The sequence below is a fragment of the Gekko japonicus genome, unplaced genomic scaffold, assembly GCF_001447785.1.
Source record: "Gekko japonicus isolate JY-2015 unplaced genomic scaffold, Gekko_japonicus_V1.1 scaffold2340, whole genome shotgun sequence".
NCBI classification, from domain to species: Eukaryota; Metazoa; Chordata; class Lepidosauria; order Squamata; family Gekkonidae; genus Gekko; species Gekko japonicus.
In genome coordinates this window covers 79,119-99,696 of record NW_015170345.1, presented here as the reverse complement: position 1 = coordinate 99,696, position 20,578 = coordinate 79,119, and the positions used below count along the sequence as shown (strand labels likewise).

The following is a 20,578-nucleotide window of genomic DNA, read 5'->3' as shown; positions in this document are numbered from 1 at the left end:
GTGACAGCCTTTCAAATACTTAAAGAGAGCAATCATGTCCTTCATCAGCCTCCTTTTCTCTAGACTGAACATTCCCAAGTCCCTAGCCTTTCCTCATAGGCTTTGGTCTCCAGGCCCTGATCATCCTCTAAATAGCACAAATAAACCATGCAAACAGTTCCAGCCTCATTACTCAAACTCTGTTCTTGCACCGCAGAGGGAGACAGTCATTTGGTACAGCAGTTGGAATGGCTTTTGTTGGGACAGTTTGTAGCCGGGATTTTGGAGGGTCAATCAGCACTGTAAGTACACTACATTCTCATACTGGTCTTTTAAGCAGAAGATATATATACATGAACACCTCTGTTCAGCCATGTCTATTGAATCTTGAAAATTTGCCTTGGAGTTATTTATTAGAGACTTAGTCAACAATCACTGTCTGTTACAAACATATGCTTCTTTTATGATGTTTTAACACACTGGCCCAATTTAATACCTTTGGCCTAACTCTGAAGCATGACTGGGCTTCATTCAGGGACCGCAGAAAATGTTTGACTTAATAAAGATATTTGGTCATAAAACCAAGAGCAAAAATAAAATGGCAAACTTTTCCTGGTCATAGTACATACTCATTGATTTTTGTGTAGATGCTCATGCTATCTGCAAGAGAAAAATAAATAAATGGATTTTCCCATTTTTGGCACCAGGGTAGCCTAAATTGTAGAGCAAAAGATGCCAAACTCCATGATTTGGATTAATTATGTAAATTAAATGTATCTGTATGATCAGAGTTGCATACAAGTTTCTCCCCTCCATTAAAAAACCCCACAATAAACCTGTGAGATAGAAGAAGCCAAGGAAAAGTGACTGGCCTGTGTTCACCCAACAAAATTCTTGAGCATTCAGACTCAGTCCGGCTCTTCAGTCACTGCCCTGGCACTCATGATTTACATTTTTAGACTCTTACTTTACTTACTTTAGAAGTGAACGTTGTGTCGTGGGGTGCTAGACTAGGATCTGAATGACCAGATGCAATCCTCACTGTTTCATGAAGCATGCTGGGTGACCTTGTCAGTCACAATCTCTGTCTACCTCATAGCATTATTGGGAGGATAGAATGGGGAAGGGAGAATCATGTTGGCTGTCCTGAACGTTTTGGAAACAAGGTGGGGAAAGATGTACTAGAGAAATAAATGACTCCCAGTTTGGGTAATAATTAGATGATACTGGTTTGTTACAACATTCCCCATATGCTATATTTGAAATATTTTGTGGTTGCTATTATTTGTCTTTATATTTAAAACGTGTAATATAAGCATCTTAATTTAATCTGTTCTACTGCTGTAGATGAAAATTAATCCTGCCACTTTAGTCTATGCAGAGAAGCAGTTTCAGAGTACAACTTATATGGTTGTTCCCAGGGCTCATTTCTTAGAAAAAGAGGTGCAGGAGTTCATTAGCATAATTTATTTGCATATGCCACACCCCCTAACATCACTGGAAGTGTGTCAGACGGTGGGAGAGCTTGTACCTGAATAAATCTTGGTCTTAAAGGTGCCACTGGACTCTTTGCATTGGACCTATGGGGGGGGGGGAGAAACATGCAGATCTGCCCTCACAGAGAGCCTCTACCTGAATAAGTCTTGGTCTTAAAGGTGCCACTGGACTCTTTGCATTTCTACCTATGGGGGGGGGGGAGAAACATGCAGATCTGCCCTCACAGAGAGCCTCTACCTGAATAAGTCTTGGTCTTAAAGGTGCCACTGGACTCTTTGCATTGCTACCCACGGGAGGGGGGGAACACGCAGATCTGCTTAGCACGGCCCTGCGAAGACAGGGTGGTGGTCGGGGAGGGCTTTCCAGGGCCCTGTGCTTCAGCACGGCCCTGTGAAGCTGAGGGGTTGGGGAGGGCTTTGCAGGTGGGCCTGGAAAGACAGGGGGGTTGGGGAGGCCTTTCCAGAGCCTTGAAAGGCGGCGGGGGGGGGGGAAGCATAACTTACCTTACTTCTTTCTCCTCCCGGACGGCTTGCTACATATCCCCACCCCCCGGCCTCCTCTCTGCCGGAGAGTTGCTCCGGTGAACTCCAGGCCGAAATGAGGCCTGGTTGTTCCACTCAAGAACATAGAGCAAAGAACAAGGACTTTCATTCCATTCACTTCTATGGATTAAGGGAAAATGGGCTATGGTCAGTGAAAATGGGGAGAGGAGACCAAGCTGCCCCTCTCCTCAGTTTCAACCATGTAGGCCCTGTGGTGAGGCAGCAAAATTGTCACCTGTGCTGTGCCAGCCCTGAATGTAAGAAAGGTGGGGCTGTGGATTTGTGGTAGAGCATCTGCTTTGCATAAGGAAGGTCCCAGATACAGCTAAAAAATCAGGTAGTAGATGATGTGAAAAACCTCTGCATGAGACCCTGGAGTGCTGCTGCCTGAGTAGACAATAGTGACCTTGAGAGACCAGTGGTCTGACTCAGAATAAGGTAGTTTAGTGTTTGTTGAAGCAAACTGGGCAGGTTCCAGGCCCGAGAAGTTTGCAATCTAAGACCAGGTACCAGAAACACTTTGCTGTCCAAAAAAACCAGTAGGCAATGTTGCTGCAGAAGTTTTTTATTATGTTTGCATCATGTCTGTTTGATCTCTTTGCCAGTTTAAGGATGGGAATGTGATTGGTCATGCTTCAATTGTTGCACATGAACTGGGACATAATCTGGGTATGAATCATGATGATAAAGGATGTCCAGGTTCCTACATTATGCACAGTGTGGCTAGGTAAGAACTCTTTAGGGTTTTTTTTAAACTTTGTTTTAATTTATAGCTTAGATCCTAACATATCAATCTTAGTTCCTTGATCTACCAGATGCCCAGCATCAGACAGTACAATCCCAGTACTGGTATATTGCAGAATCTTGTGTTGCAGTAGTATAATCCAGTCCTAAACTGGAGCAGGATACCCACTGATATAGCCTTGAATAGAACAACAGTCACTGTGTAGACCGTAGTGTAATCCAGGCGTGATCTTCCTTTGATAAAGGAACTTGTGTTTACTAGTTTTTCATCCAGTTACTTTCTGTATTCTGCCTATCACATTTTAATCTCTTCTTTCCTTTAACGAGCTCAAGGCAGCATAAATAACTCTCCCCAACTCTGTTTAAAACAATCCTGTGAGGCAGATTGGTCTGACAGTGAATGTGTAAGGTCACCCAGGGATCTTCATGGATGAGAAGGCCTTTGAATCCAGATCTCCCTTTACTTAGAGTACAAACAGATGACTTGGCCCTGCCCTTAAAATCAAATAAATAAATAAATAGCAGGCTTATGCAGCCTCAGTTTGCCTCCAGTTGTTCAGGCAAGGGACTGGTAGTTTAATCCTTCAACTTCCACTGGGTTTGCTTTCCAGAAATTGAAATTGAAATGCTAATAGGATATCGCAATTGGGGTTGGGGGTGGTTTCAAACAGCAAAACTGAGTGGAGGTGAAAACCATCTCTTCCTTGGCTACCCTAAGGCAAACTGAGGCTGCATGAGCCTAGTTTCCTCTTTGTGAAGAGACATGGGATGTTTCTGTCATTTGCTAGAGCAGTTAGCTTGACACTCACTAACTACTGTGCCATGCCACCTTCCTGTACATAGGTACTAGCAGAATATTTTCAGCAAAGACTAAAGTACTGTGCTGTGCTATATACTTTGGTCTCCCTCTCTAATGTCTATAACTTTCCTTCTTTTGCAAGAAGCCCAGGCTGTTCAACTACTTTCCAGTTTTTGAAAAGAGACATGTAGTATCCCAATTGTCTTGGTAGTAATACTTATAGCCACCAGATGGGTAAGGGGGTAGGCATAATTTGATTGGGCAGATAAACATGCCTGACAATATTCTGCTTTCTAGTGGGTTCAAGAACTTCAGCAGTTGCAGTGCCAATGATTTTGAAAATCTCATCTTGAGAGGTGGTGGAAGCTGTCTTCGAAATCCTCCCAAACCAAATGATATCTTCACAGAACCTGTTTGCGGCAATCACATAGTGGATAAGGATGAAGAATGTGACTGTGGTACATCAAAAGTAAGTATTTTTCATTATGCACATTTCTTGAGTAAATCTTTCAGTTGCCCCTCTCTCCTGGCTTGGCTTCCTGGAGCATCAAGTGATATTTCCAGTCCACTGCTGGTCCAAAATTAATGGAGCTGATGGGTGAGGATTAATAAAGATGAGGGATGATATCTTACTAGGCTATCTAGTTACTCTAGTTACTTGCACATGGGTTGTTTGTTGTGGTTCGGATGCTATTGGGAAGTGGGTTTTTTTCTACATAGCATCATGGTGCTTCTGTGCATCTCCCAGGTTTTCCCCTTCTTTCCTGTGTTTGTTCCCAAACCAGTTTGCTGCCAAAGCTGGAGTGACACCCATGTGGAAGAGAAAGTACCCACATCAGTGCCATTTTCCCTGCCCCTGGTCCCCTGCAGCAGCCATGTCATTCCCACCACCAGAGGGCTTCCTTTAAAAAAAAAATCAGCAATTGAATATCATTATAGTGTTATAATGTTGTCACAATCTGTCTATCAGGTTCTTTGAATTCCAAGGTTTGATTCAAAATAGAAGTCTCTAGCCTCCTCTGTTTCCGGCAGTCACAAAGCCTTTCTTCTTATATCTCTGCAAGAACAGGGGCTAGAAACTTACTTTTCAGGAAACTGGGAATGCAGAGAACCTGATAGACAGATTGTTGTAACATTAGAACACTGTAACAATATTCAATTGTCAGTCTGTTAGAAAACCTGAAAAACCCTCCAGTGGCATGGGGGGGAGGATGGCCATTGCTGGGGATAGGGGCATTTTAATTTTTTTTTTTATTTATAGCCTGCCTGTCTCACTAAAATTCAAGGTGGTTAACATAGTGTAAGTCAATGAAGCAATGTAATAGGATTAGAATTACAGCAGTCTGAAACAGTATTAGACATGATACGTTAAACACTGCAGAATAATTAGGTATAGAAACAATGCACTGAGTAGGATAATGCATACAGCAAACAGATAATACACAGTGGTATAGTTCACAGTCCCATTCTTTTTATAAACATGTCTTCCTGGGCCATTTTGTTATAATATTGCCATGTTTTCTTTATAAAAATGCCTACCTGACCTATTCCATTTTAGATAGTTTGAGGAATGACAGAAGTGTGGGAGCCTTCCTGTCCTTCTCAGGCAGGCCATTCCATAAGGTGGGAGCTACAACAGAGTGTAGGCACTTCCCATTTGCAGGATGGCACTTCCAGAAAGCTTTGCTCAGATGAGCAGAGCTACCCATATTATAGTTAGAAGTACAGGCTTTAGAAATCCTTGATTAATTCAACAAATAGTATCAGCAGAGATAAATTTTAAACTATTTTAGTCAAAAGCAGTGTTCCCTCTAAGCTGAGTAAGTGTGAGCTAGCTCACAGTTTTTTAGCTTCCAGCTCACACATTTTTGTCTCAGCTCTGGAAGGATGTGGCTCCAGAGTGAACTAATTTATGCAGTAGCCAAATGGCTTGCTCACAGCTTTAATGCCAGTAGCTCACAATGTAGAATTTTTGCTCACAAGACTCCACAGCTTAGAGGGAGCATTGGTCAAAAGTCAGTTTTCAAAGTGTTGGACTTAGGAAAGTCTTTCTAACTTTAGTTGCTTTTGACAGTTTGCCACTCTAATTGCCAATTGTGATGGATGGGCAAACCTCCTGCCCTTTCTGGGAGAAAAAGAAAGAGGACAAAACAACAACAACAAACCAGTCCCTTTTAGTTCTGTTTGAAAATGTGAGCAGAGCAGCTGGCAGCCAATCAGGATCCATGGAAGAGCTGGGGAAGCCAGATGGGACGGGGGAGTGAGAGAGAGAAAAGACACTGGTGGAATCTGCATTTGTCTTTCCCACCGGTGTCCCAGCCTTTTGACTCCTTCTTCAAAAAAGTTATCTACATTTGGTGTTGTTTTCACACCTGAACAGTGCTAGCATACTTTCCCACGTCCACATATGTTTATCGTTCTTTGGGGCAGCTCCACTGTCATTGCACCTTTGCACTGCTTTAAAAGAATCTTCTCCAAACAATATTCAAACAAGCATAGAGAAAGACGGCGGCACAGCAGCACGAAAATGATTTTAAAATGCAAATGCAGATTCGCCCACTCTCTCAGTTTTTAGTTAGACACAGGGCTTGCATCTCCAGAGTGATAAACTGGAGAGGTCCTGTCTCAGGAGACTTCAAAAGACTCAGCCTTTTGAGTGAGAACAGGCAAAAATAGTACAGGGGTGGAGACAGAATTTTGTCTCCAGAGAAGTGGGTTGGAAAAAATCTTTGGTAGGACACTGTGGTGTCTTGGAGTCTTGTTTCTGGGGAAGACTTGGTTGCTAACTGCTCTCTGTGCTCCTAAATAAACAACTCTAATCTTAGAAATGGTGGGCACAGCAGACTGTGTTACACCCGTTTCTATCCTCTTTTCTCAACCACCTTATCCCCCTATCCCTGGGACTTAATAAAAGTTACTGTTCTTTTTCTGTTTACATCATGGGTGCTGATTGTCTTACATTCAGAAGCCACGAGTTGAGTCTGACAGGTAGTGGGTCGGGGTGGAGACCGCACTGGTAAAGCTTTACCTCTTGCTACCTCTGTTTCATCATCATTTAAGACTCCAATGTTGATGCCAACTGAACTAATTTTCACAATAGGAGTGTACCAGCCCTTGCTGTGATGCTGCAACCTGCAAACTAAAGTCTGGGTCAGAATGTGCAGAAGGTTTATGCTGTGAAAATTGTAAGGTAGGCTTGAAATCCTTTTCCCACAAGTTTTATAAGCATCTTTCAATTGAGTGTTAAGATTAGTCTTAAAATGAATTCTCCATCATTCTGGGGCATTTTCTTTCTCTTTCTAAATTTGCTTTTAGTAATTTAAAAGCATAAACCACAGGTTTAGTAATAACTAAGCATGCATTGCCCATTATATAAAACAATCGATATACACACAGTTTCAGAGCATAGCCATGTTGGTCTGTAGTAGATCAGCTTGATTTGAGTCCTGTAGCCCCTTAGACCTGACAAATATCTGACAAAGGTAGGTTTGACTCTCAAAAGCTTATATCCCCAAAATCTTGTTGGTCTCTGAGGTGTTACGGGACTCAAATATAGCATATATTAGGGTTGCAAGGTCCCCTTATTGCTCTGGTGGGGGGATTTAGGTGGGGCATTCTAGGACGCCTCTGGTGTGATGATGTCACCCGGAAGTGACGTCATCATGCCGGGGACATCGCGCAGGGATGCTCCGGTTTAAGAGCAAAACTCTATAGTAAAACCATCCTAAAACCAGAGTTTTGCCCCTAAACCAGAGTATTCCCGCATGACATCCCCGGTGTGATGACATCACTTTTGGGTGATATCATCATGTCGGGGAAGTCACATGGGGATGTGGCTGTTTGGGGTCGGGGTTTCCCCTGCCAGCCAGCTGGGTGGCAGTGCGGAGAAGCCCAAAAAACCAGGGGAACCCCTGCCCCAACCTGTGGACTGGCAGGACTAACGTATATATACGGAGAGAGGAATGAGACTCAAAAGAGATTGTTGCATCCGGATTCATTTTGAGTAACTCCAAAATGGGGCAGATACCTTCCCCCGGGTTCATTTCGGCTCAGGGAAAATGGCCTTGGTGAAAGGCAGGACCCCCCTCCCACCTCACTATGTTCCTGAGCCAAAGAAGGCCTTTGTAGACCTTTAGAATGCCACTCCCCGTAGCTGCTGCATGGCTGCAGAAAAGTGATCTACTAATCTGTCATAGGCCCCTAGACAGCTTTGAAAGGACATTAGACAAAACCTATATGATAACCATTGATCTATTGGCTTTTATGATTAAATGGAACTTATAGATACAGTGTAGCCCTGAATACCAGTGCTGTGGAGGAGGCTTTGGTCTCTCTACCCTGCTTGTAGGCTTTTGGGAGGCTTCTGGTTGGCCTCTATGGGAAAAAGAATTTTGGATCTTAGGTTCTTCCTGAGTCTTCCTCCCCCACAGCTGTCTTTCAAATGGAAACTTCCTCAGAGAGCTTCCAGCCTTCCCTCTTTCATATGACCTTTGGCTTAAGAGAATTCTGTGCTACTTCCTTGTTTGCTGCTGGTTTTAAGGATTGCTTGATTTTATGTTGTTTAGTACAAGGCATACTGTTTATTTTTATGGACTACCAGATTGGAAGGGTTTTTTTTGTTAGACTGGTTAGTTTTACTGAGTCCTTGGAACTTCTCATTTTATTTTTATGTTTGCCCCCCCCCTCCACTGCCATAGCAGTCTACAGATCTCCCCAAAATGCTGTTCTTGGAGCTCAGAGGACCCCCCTGGAACAGCGTGAAGGAAAATTGGTGAAACATCACCCCTTCCATTAGTAGAAAAATAGGATTAAAGTATCTAGCCCATTATTTCCTGCTGTTTCCCCTTCAGTGTAGCTAATAAAGGTACAGGTATCCCCTACAGTTTTGGGACTGGTGACCATAGTGGTGGGCTCATTTCTTAAAATCGGGCATCAACATTCTCCCTTTTCTTTTCCTTTCTAAAGCTGTGGCTGCAGGCATTTTTTCCTCCCATGACACTGTGTGTATTAATATTGAAGCAGTATTATGCTTATAAAATGAAAAACACACCTCTTTTTCTAGTTTAAAGTAGCAGGATTTTTTTTGGAATGCAGTGCAGGCCAAAAATGAACAGTTGTGATCTTCCTGAATACTGCAGTGGATCTTATGCCTACTGTCCAGAAGATGTGTTTATCATGGATGGCTATCCTTGTAACAATATGAAAGAGTACTGTTATAATGGAGTTTGTCAGAATTACGATTCTCAGTGCGAATCCCTTTTTGGAAAAGGTATGTTTTGAATTATTTATGGGCCATGTGACACATGAAATGCAACTTACTTATTTCAAATATCTTTATGCTGCCTCTCAAAAACATTTCTTGAAGTAGTGCGTATTAAAAGCAACTGAATTACGATTACAGCAGTCTCTGTGATCCATAGCAGAGGCTCATTAAAAACCATATACAATTACACAAGCAACAAACAAGTCAGTCAGAACTCAAGGAAGGAGATGTGCTTGTGCACAAACTCAAGCACTTTAACCATTTCCGAGCAGTCTGGGCAACTAAAAATGTCTTCATGTGGTGCCTTAAATTCAACAGAGTGACAGCTAGGCAAACATAGGAAGGAGGTAGTTCCGCAAGTGGGGCACAACAACAGAGAATCTGCTCTCTTGCTCTCTCTCTCTGGGCAGTCCCCACTTTATTTCAGAGAGTAGCAGAACAAAAGCAAGATCCGTACTGATGATCTTAGGCTTGGCAGGAAGGCAGGCAGCCTCCACCTTTGATTACTGCAGTGGGGCTGCTGTTAAAAACTTGGAAACTTCAGTTGGTCCAAAATGCAGCCATTAGTCTTTTGACTGGAGCTAGTGGATTTGAATGTACAACACAAGTTCTTAAACATCTTCATTGGCCTCACTGTGTTTGTTTCTGAGCTCAGCTTAAGGAACTGGTTCTTACCATTAAATCTCTTTATGTGTTGAGACCCTTGTCTCTCCTTGTTCGCCCTTGTATGATAACTGTGTTCTTTGGAGACTGTACCATCTCTAAGAGCTTTAATAACTGCCTCGATTCTAGGGTCACCATGTTCCTACTGGGAACATGAAATCTCCACACATACACACACCCCGGGTCTTTCCAGCCACTGTTCAGCTGGGGAAAAATGGGGAAACAGTCATTGGCATCCTGATGCACTGATGTCACCTCACTGGCAACATGATGATGTCATTCCCATCAAGTTGCCAGCAATGCTCAAAACTCCATGTTTACACCGGAAGTGATGTTGGCATGTAGTTTTGTGCTGGAAGTAACGTCATTGGCAAGGGTTCCCCAAAAGTGAGTCTCCTACTGATTGCCAGCCTCATTTCATTCATGGGCTTTTTCTGTATTAGCTCCCCTGTTCTAGACCTTCCAGAAGAGGTCAGAAAATAACCTCATTTTATTTATTTATACATAAACCCACCTTTCCCCTGCAAGGCACAACCCAAGGTGGATTACCCTACTTGACATGGACAAGTCCTTTACCCCAGACAAAAAGTTCCTTCAGGTCTTCAGGCACAGAGGAGGGTGAGGCCAAGCAGCTGATCCCTTTCAGCCGCTGAAGCTGAAGCTGTCTCCCCTCTGGCAGCCTTCCTTGCTGTCTGTCAGGAAGCTAGAAGATCGTGTTTTTTCGGAGAGACTGCACTGTGATATGAAGTTGCAATGCTTGGCTTGATTTTCCTGGTTTTTGTATGTCTTTACATATGAATCTTGTTCTTAATTTGTTTTAAGGTGTAAAATAGTGTGCTTGTTCATATTCCAGAGTGGGTTATAATAACATAAACTGCCTTGAGCTCCTCATAATCCTGTTCTTTACGAAGGATATGTTTTAATAAATAAATGTATGGGAGTAAGTGGTCCTTCATGGCAAAAAAAATTCCATGTAGAAAAGTGGTCATATTGAGAAAGGTGATTATTTTTTTAAAAATATATTACTTCTTTTTTTATAGGAGCAAAAAAAGGACCAGATATTTGTTTTGAAATCGCCAATGCTAAAGGAGACAGATTTGGCAATTGCGGAATGTCAGGACCAAATTTTGTTAAATGTACCCAGGCGTAAGAGAACCATTGTTTTTACTCTGTGCTTACCTTAAGTGTGTGTTTGAATACTTTCTTGTTTGGGAACTAAGTTTAGTTTACTAAGTTTTTAGTGATTTGTTTTTAAGAAAACATTTGAATGTTTTAAGTCAGAAGTCATTCTAATAGATCACTATTTCAACCCATATCAATAAAGTTGCCATGAACAATGGTCAATAATGATCAATGATAATGATCAGTACTGATCAATACAGTTGCCATGAAGTTTTATCTATACAATTAAATCATTTGAACCAATTAGCCTTGGAGAAAAACACCCTGCCCCTTTCACAGAAGGTTAATGACTACATAGTGATGAGCATCTTTCTCCTGAAGCTTACATCCAGAACCAGCAGGGTATTTTATGTATGACTACTGGACATGGCCCCTCATAGAGATTGCTCACATGGAACTGTTTTTCTGCATACCCAAGTGGAAATAAACAACCTGAGCAAATGCTGTAAAAGGAATGCATGCTTGTATAAATTTTACATTATGGGCTGTATACTGGTATTTATTTAGTGTGAAACTATTTATAATGGTGGTGGACATTTGTCTATCCCATTCACATACAAAGAGGTAGAGCCCTTGTAGAAAGAGCATGTGGGGCAATGAACCCGGCCTTTCCTCCCAGCCTGTTTCTCAGCCCATTTTCTCCATTCCCAGCCCATGTCCAGTATCAGAACTGAGAAATGTGTCTGGAGCAAGCACTAGCAAGCAGTTTGGACTGCAGAGAGCTGAGTATCCCCAATCTTTGTGCTCTTTTTTTATTAAAGTAATAACACATGCAGATCTCACAAACACACATCCTCCACATTATGTGAACAGTAGTGTAATGGTCTCATCATTTTTCTTTGACCATTGCCCTAGTCTTTCCCGCTCGTTCCCTTATGTTTGTATTGTAATTCATTTTTTGCAGTGATAGTTTGTGTGGGAAGCTTCATTGTACATCTGTCAGTCACGAGAATCTTCTCGAGATTTACATCCAGAACCAACAGGGTGTTTCATGTGCGACTACTGATTTTGACTTGGGATCAGATGTGCCTGATCCATCTCTGGTTCAGAAAGGCACAGCTTGTAAAGAAGGGAAGGTAAGATTCTTACCTGCTTTTACTAAGTACTATTGATGTGCCAGTTGTACTTCTACAAGGCAGATCTTCTCAGAATGCTGCCAACCCTTGCTTGGCAACAGGGAGGAACTTGGGGATGGGAACATGGGGGGGGTGTGCCTGGGGTGCACGTGCCATGATGTTATTTCTCAGGAAAGCTGGGCGTGACATCACATCACTGTAGGAATGACAAGAAACTATGGTAAAACCCAGGCAGTTTCCCCCAGAAACAATGTCACACTATGTGTGATGCATGGTGGTGGGCTCCGTATGGTGGTGGGCAAAAAGGGGTCGCTAATGGTGGCTCCTCCACTTGATCTGAGGCCTTCTTGCTCACTACACCAATTCTTTGGAACCACCTACCAGAAGAGAGTCAGATGGCACTCTCATTGCCTATCTGTAGGACGGCATGAAAGCCATCATCCGCCAGAGGATTCAGCTGGAGCTTCTTTTTGTGAATAATGCTGAGAACATGACTCAGGTGGGAAATGAGTTAATTTGGCCAGGCTTGTGTATCTATACTGAAGATGATTTCTGTGGGGTTTATACTGACTATATTGCTAGTTTGGCATTTGTTAACCAAAGGATAAAAACAGGTTAGAAATATTTTAAATAACTTCCCCATAGTCCGTTTCCCACTGCAACCTTCCTTGTCTTCCATAAAACTCTCCTAAAGTCAGGTTACTGGAGCCTCCAGTTCAGTGTGGGACGTGACACATGGACAGAAGAGGAACTAGCTGGAGGGAAGTGGAGGATCCCTGCCTCGTGAGAATGCAAAGTGCATTCCACTCACACAAGGATACCTTTGAAGTCAATCCTCTGTTTCCAGCATTGCTGTTTTGTATTTAGGACTGCCAACCTTTTTTTCCTGGACAGACTCCTGTGTGTTTATCACCTACACATGGGGGGAAAGTTGAGCAATTTCAGCTGTTTGGTTTCTGCACGTCATTTAGATATTAAAGGCCATGAAAGAAATAGGCTTGTTTATATGCAGGCTTATAATTAACCTGAGCCCACACTAGTAGAGCATGAATTCATGAACCATTGCTCTATTAAGGTATTATCTATTCAGAATGACAGTGCCTCTTCCAACGTCTCGGGTCATGGCCTTTCACATCGCCTACTATGTGATGCTTTTAACTGGATGTGCCAGGGACTGAAGCTGGGATATGAGAACCCTGTCCCCACCTTCAGCCAAGACTGCTTTGAGAGTAGGGTTCCCCTCTTATTTTGGTCTTAGCTTTTTTAATAAGCACCCCATTTTGCAGCCTAAGTGCCAAGGGGATCTGCAACTTGGGGAGTCTTATAAAGGTACCTGGGTTTGGCCATGACACTAGAAATTTTCAGGAAGAAGAGGAAAGGTGTGCTCGAATTAAAAACTGATTAAGTGCTATCTCCGTGGGGTCAGTGGCATATTGTTCTCAATAATACAAGACTTTTTCAACAAGGAGACATCACCCAATATTCTGACATACCACAGAGGTGACTGCCCAGCTGTTGCTGTTTCATTAACCAACTCCCGGTTTCTCTTTTTCTTTTCTTAATCAAGAAGGGCATCTTAATTTGCCCTCCAAACTGTTTCAGGAGCTATCTTGTCTCACCCAAACTATTGTGTCCATACAGATCTAGCTCACTTCAACTTAATTAAAGTATGTTAATTATGTTGCCTTGCCCAGGTTCTTTGTGCCCATGTAGATTTGGCTCACAGTAGCCTAATCAAGGTATTTTCCCTATTTTTTGTGCCAGAGTTTGACAGCAGTTAACTTTAAACCAGCCAGTGAGATTCAAACTTTCTATCTTGACCCAATCCAAAGCCAGGATGGCCAAACCCCACCTACCGTGGGGATCATCTATTCATAAAAGAAGGACCCCATGCCCTAACAAATTGTTCCTCAGATCTCCAGTCCTGATTTTTTCTGGTCAGAATGCTGGTCTCCTTCTGAGAACCCCTGTTAAATTCTGCAGTTTTTTTCTCTCCTTTTCCTCCTTGATACTCCTTGGACCTCCGCTGCATCTGCCCCTTTACCACTCCAGGCCTCAAGCCCAAGATTTAAGGTTATATGTTCCTTCCGTAAAGCTTCCTAATATCCTCTCTTCTACCTTCTATAAGTGTGCTAGTGTGTGCAAGTGTAGGTTTTTTACATTTTTATTCTTCTTATTTTCTTTTGTATATAATAACATTATTCATTTGTATTTACAATCACTTTCTCTCACTCTGTTCATAATTTTTGCAGGCCTGTGTTGATTTCAAGTGTGTGAATTCAAGCTTGCTTGGTTACAACTGTGATGTAGCAAACAAATGTAATGGCCGTGCAGTAAGTAAAACGATGATAATGCTATTGCAAGTAGGGAATAAAGGCACTGTATCTAGAGACATAAATCAATCCAAACTGCTGGGAGAAAAAACTGAACTTCTATGGTAACATGAACTACTTGCTATAGGAAGGGTAATATGAATAATTATATCTTGAATCCTGCCATTTGTTTTGAGAGATGCACTTACAGTGGTCTCAAGCCAATTTTAGGTCTGGAGTTGTAGCCTCTGATTCCGCAGAGTATTAGCTCATTATTTGATAAAATGAGCAGAAAGGTTCATCACTAAATCAGGATTGAACTTTGTTCCATAGCAAATGTGGTCATAGGTTTTGTGGCTTTAAGTCTTTTTCTTTTACCATCAAGTCAAGCTGACTTCTGGTGACCCCTAGTGGGGCTTGAAGATAAAGAACTTTCAGAAGTGGCTGCTTTAAGTCTTTTTGTGACATTAAGTCACAATGGCTAAAGATGATATGCTATTGAGAGAGGCTCATAGCACAGAATAGGGTTGCCAAGTCCATTTTAGCCCCCAGTGGGGGACTGGGGGGGGCGTTCCCGGAGGGAGTGGGGCATCCCTGATGGGTGCGTGGGGAAATGCCAGCTCCCTGCACTTAAAGGGGAGTGCAGGGAGCTGGAAGGCTTCGCACACCAGATCTCCACTTGGAGATCAGGTGCGCGGGAAACGCCAGCTCCCTGCACTTAAAGGGGCTCCTTTAAGTGCAGGGAGAAGGGAGAGGGGTAGCTACAGGTGTTGGGGCTTGGCTGGCTGGTGGCAGGTAGAACCCCCCAAAAAGCGGGGGACCCCTGCCAAACCAGGGGGTTTGGCAACCCTAGCACAGAATGATATTGCAGAATTTAGATAGATTGATAGATGATAGATATGCAAGCTTTAGCAGGGCACAACAGTTATATCCAGCTACTGTCATATATTCCCCAGATCTAGAATCTATTTTGCATACATGATTTCGAGGCCTTCTCATTCTGTGACCAGAACTGAATGCGCTTTGTGGCCATGTTTCTCCAGAAACAGCATCAGAAGGGAAGGGTCTGGTGTGGGAGGAGAAGATAAAAGAACCTGTTCCTTATGCTGTGGAAGGATTGACTGCTTTATTAATAATTAGTTACCAGAATCCAGAGTTTGTCCCTTCTACTTCAATGATGCCTGTAAGTCAGGAAACTCAGGGTGACAAGGATATTACAGGCCAGCCATGGAAGACTCCTTTCCACATAATCTATAATGACTTGGGGGAAACAACAGTTATTATTATGCAAACTTAGCTGATCTTCATATAGATTTACCAGTGATAATTAGACACTGACCATCTTATGAATGGTCAGTAATATATTGAGTAAACATACCCTTGCTTGTTATCCACATATAGAATCGCACCTTCTATTATCACTGTAGTTTCTAGGGATCATCATAAATCTAGGAACATTTAAAGATCTCCAAGGTAATCATTTGTACTGCTAGGTAGGACTTCTGGACTTCTTGTTCTGTTCCCATCAATCACTAACACAAAATGATAACCAGTAGCCCAATACCAAAGCTTATTCCATCCCCAAATAGGCTAAACAGTATACTGGTTACAGAATCAACATAATGTCGTTTATCAACTCATGGCTGCAAATACAAAACTCAATCAAAACACATATACCAAAACAAACATATTGACACAAGTTAGGGCATAAGACAGGAAACCTGAGCACTATTTGCTTCCTCTTTCCATGTTGACATTTTACAACACCATATCTGGAAGCTATTTAAGAATGTATTTCTGATCAAAAAGTGCTTGAGAATGTGAACATGCTAACAACAACCTCTTTGGTCTCAGTGGACTTATAACGCATCATGCACAGTTAGAACCATATCCATTGTCTCTTCTGAAATACTGCTTATTTTTTGACCATATCATACATAATTAAATTAACTGGAAGATAATATATAGGCAGAATAATGAAAACAAAGAATATTGACTCTGGAAATAATAAAAAATTGAATGTTCCCATAATTCTGTAATCATTGCATATTTTCATAATATCGCCCACCATTTTGCATCTTTTCTTTTTGCTTTTCATATAATAGGTGTGTAACAACAAAGGTAATTGCCATTGTGATCCTGGATGGGCACCTCCCTTTTGTGACAAATCAGGTTACGGTGGCAGTATAGATAGTGGCCCAACTCATATAGGTAAGAATAATAATTTTTTTCATTCTGTTTAATATCATAAATTGTCTGTTTCTGAAAAATGGAAGTTAGCACCTTCTACATGAGTCTGATTCTTCTTCGCTGCCAAGGAGTCAAATCTAGCAAATACCACCCCGAAATACAAATACTCTTTTCAGTAAGTGCACTGAAATAATTTAAGTATATATAGTATACATACTAGTTTCTTAATGTGTACAACTAAAGTTGCAATCCTGTGTACAGTTTCTAGGAAATAAATTTGCTTGACCAAAGTGAGATTTACCTCTGAATCCACATGCACGGATTTAAGCCACACATGAGAATGAATGTATTCATTCTTATTTATTTATATATTATATTTATTATATTTATACCCTGCCCTCCCAGCCATGGCCGGCTCAGGGCGCCTAACAACAAGATTCTTAGGGCATTCTTACTCCATGAATCAAATTCAACCATTCTGCTGAAGGACTGCTAAATCAGAAACCTAGCAGCATCCTGTTGTGCCCCATTTAAATAGGTAATTCTGGTTCATTTGTCATTTGATTTGTCAAGAGCCAGTTTTGTGTAGTGGTTAAGGGCAGAGGACTCTAATCTGGAGAACCAGGTTTGATTCCCCACTCCTCCGCATGCAGCTGCTGGGGTGACCTTGGGTCAGTCATAAGTTCTTTCTGAGTTGTTCTGTCAAGGGCAGTCCTCAAAAGAGCTTTCTCAGCCCCACCTATCTCACAGGGTGTCTGTTGTGGGGAGAGGAAGGGAAGGAGATTGTACGCTGCTCCGAGACTCCTTCAGGTAGTGAAGAGCAGCATATAAAAACCAGCTCTTTTTCTTCTCCATTTGTTTTGTGTTTTGATCTGAGCAGTGTATACAGGTACTGTATACAGGTGCTGTGGAGCTAGTATGATGTTTAATCTGTCTTATATGTTTTAAAAGTATTGGTATAGACTTAGTATTCCCTCCCCTTAGGTTGCCACTGGCCTCCCACTGTGGTGGGAAGTCTCACGCCGATCACTGCTGTTGTCCACCACCACTCTGAACAGCAGAGGAAAAAAAATAAAAATGCTCCCAGCCTATGTGGGAGGACATCATTTCCTGGAAGTGATGTTGTCCATGTCGTCAACGTCACGTGCCTGTGTGTCCCCACCCCTCAACCCTCTTACTGGTTGACAGGCTCGGCCTGGCAACTCTGCCTCCTTGTACCTATGCACAAGTATCTGAGAGCTACCTGCCCTGAGGGCACATGACATTATTTCTTTTACACAGAACGTGTACACTTTGACTTCAAACTTTTCCTCTGGTTTTAGCATCAAATGTTTATAATCTGTCAGAAGGCTCCTAGAAGCTAGTGTTTTCCTAAAACCACAACCCTAGTGTGTGTGTGTGTGTGGGGGGGCTATTTTAGGAAGACATGTTCCAGAATAGATCTTGTTATCACCTCTCTCTTTGGATGCAGGGGTTCTTCCAACCTCCGTTTCCCTGTATGAGTGTTTAGCCATATTGAATGTTTTTGATTTGTTTGACCCACAGCAGCCTAATAGATCTTTGTTTCTTTTTCATATCAGTGCAAATAGCTGCATTAAATATAGGTAGCTTAAAGTAGTCATTCTTTCCTCTGTTCTCTTTCAAGAGTAGCTTTTAAAGATCCTTTCATTTCAAGGGTGCGTATGTGCACGATTATTGCTCAGTGACCGAGTGCAGAATTGTCTTCACGTCTAACAAAATGCAAATATTTTCAGTTGATCCACTAATCTGCCAGTCATCAAATTTGGGAGTAATCAAGTGATAAATCAAGTCATATAGAAAACAAATTGCAGCCCAGGGTATGGTTTGAATTCAAATGATGCCAGTATATTGCTGATGCTAAGCAGAATTCTAAGTACGGTCTGGGTGCTTAGATGGCAGGCCACTAGTGCACTCTGTATACCTTCTTGAATCCATTGGATGCAAATGTATGTGTGAGTATCCCTTCAAGTATACATATTCTTGGATTGCTGTCCTGTACTGAACTAACTTAGAAGTAAATATGCATAGGAATGTGATGTAAGGAATACTTTGTAGTATATTTGCAAAGCTGATAAACTAAAACCGAACATAACTAAAATGTCACAGATTAGTGAGCAAGTTGTCACATTCCCCAGAACTCTGCTTCAAAGCAAAAAGGGGCAGAAAAAAGAAATTATTAGAAATGATGAAAGGTCCTTTCTCAAGTGTATGTATTTATAACAGATTTATAACAACATTATCAGTTTTAACACAGAAGGTAGGAGGAATGACACAAATGGACAACCCTATGCATATTTACATGGAAATAACTCCCTGAATTCAGTTAGCCTTCTCAGAAGTAGGTTAAACCATGCTGGGTACAGAAAAGATCTTAAGTTGCACCAACAGCTTCTTCTTAGGAAAATGCCATGGCCTTCCTCTTAGAAATATAAAAGCCAGCAGTAATTTGATATTTAATCATTGTACTATGTGCTTAATTAAAAGAAAAGCAAGTACTTTTTATTTTGCTTCCTTCCTTCCCTTAGATACATCACTTCGAGATGGTCTCCTAGTGTTTTTCCTGCTTGTATTGCCTGTGCTAATTCTAGTAGTTATTGCAGTTGTTAAGAGGCATGCAATTGAAAGAAGGCTTTGCAGAGAATGTCGAAGACGCCAGAGGTAATAAATAAATAAGATGGATAATAAACAGAATAGTCCCTGTGTAGGACACGGTTAAGACAGCCAGTGTTAAAACAATTAGACACCTGTGAAACATTGTATGGGGGAAAAAAATGTTAACCAGTTTTGTAGCCTATGTAGTTACCAGTCTTTAAAGCCTTTGAAGTGACATGCCTGTTTGAGAGTGGGGCTACCCCTGCCGGCCAGCTGGCTGGTGGCGGGGCTGGAGCCCTGGAAATCAGGGGAATCGCTGCCCCGACCAGGGGTCTAGCAACCCTAATTAAAAGCAGTTTTTCTTTTGAAGCAAAATTCAAAAGCCATTTAATCACCAAAGTCAAAGCAGCTTGTTACAGAAATGTGTAGAAGCAGCACTTAAACTCTGTACCACTCTGGGGATTATACACTTATGTGGTAGGTAGCAATCCTTTTTTTAACCTCACATATTCTAAGGGAGTGCTAAAACGTATCAAATTAAAGAGTTTCAGAATCCACTGGAAACATATGTAATACCAGTAAGCGTTTGGTTTTATAGTGAGATCTAGATTTAAAACACTTTGAACACCTAAAACCTTTTAAATTGGTATCCTTGATGACTAGCTGTAGATGATTGTGTTGGGGAACTTCTCAGTAAAAAGGGGTGGGGGGGAGAGACAGGGTTATCCTAGAACCCCCCCCCCCCCAAGCTTCCAGGCCCAAGTTCCAATTTGGTGGGTATGGCTGGCTGGTCACTTCCTTGTCAGAGAGAGAGAAAAAGTCACAGACCGAAGCTTCCTTCTAAGTTCAGTTTATTATGTTCCAAGTAGATATCAAGTAGAATACGGAAATCCACAGTGTACACCCAGACAAATAAGGAATGTTGTTGTTGTTATTTAGATTTCTGAATTGCCCGTCCCTGCTACTGCAGGGCTCTGGCCGATGTACAACAATGGATAAAAAAATAAAAACTCTACAGTTAAAATACATTCCGCATCAAGGCCCCTTAGCATTGATGAGCAGCCCCGCGACCATTGGTAAACCAGAGGTATATACCTTTCTTGGACCTATAGCTGTTAATGTACCTACTGACATACCTAACACATAGGACTGCCATGGATGTGACACACTAGAACTGACCAGAACTGACGTGATGAACCGACCCAAATCCCTCCCTTCTTTCTATCTCTGGGGTCAAAAAGTCAAGGGAAGCTATATCCAGATACCTTATCTATTTAGACTCTGATAGTGGCCCCGCTACTCCTGGAATGTATAAACACCCTCTAAGGCAAAAGTCATGTACAGGGTATCAGTACTAGGAAGGCCACAGCACCAGCAGAGTCCTGAAGCCTCCTGGGAAACAGAACCAAAGATTCAACTATAATTTACTATAGATTAGAAATTATAGTAACATAGGTTTAGCAGAGGATGGAGGCTCAATCCAGGCCCTAATTCTATGTCAGATAGTACAATTTTATAAGATATGAAGGGGGGTGGGTGATGAACCAAAGAGAATCACCAAAAAAGAGAGGGAGAGAGACAGAGAGAGGTTTCCAATTGTTTGGGAAGTGGATCCTTGTGTTGATCTGTATCCTTGCTGTGTTAGCCCACTTGAACAAGCAAGCTCTCTTCAGAGTTAAAACAGATCCCCCCCCCCCCCAGATTGTTCATTCCCCTGG

At 42.0% G+C, this 20,578-nt stretch overlaps 1 protein-coding gene across 1 annotated transcript in view; it reads left to right on the top strand.

The window, feature by feature from the left end:
- LOC107116293 (disintegrin and metalloproteinase domain-containing protein 9-like) overlaps positions 1–20,578 on the top strand; it is a 43,541-nt gene that overhangs the window by 21,524 nt on the left and 1,439 nt on the right. The window contains 11 exon segments of the mRNA XM_015418192.1: positions 197–281; positions 2,624–2,745; positions 3,859–4,030; positions 6,662–6,751; positions 8,624–8,644; positions 8,647–8,830; positions 10,528–10,633; positions 11,574–11,745; positions 13,998–14,078; positions 16,163–16,268; positions 18,794–18,926. Coding sequence (XP_015273678.1) covers positions 197–281; positions 2,624–2,745; positions 3,859–4,030; positions 6,662–6,751; positions 8,624–8,644; positions 8,647–8,830; positions 10,528–10,633; positions 11,574–11,745; positions 13,998–14,078; positions 16,163–16,268; positions 18,794–18,926 — 1,272 coding nt within the window.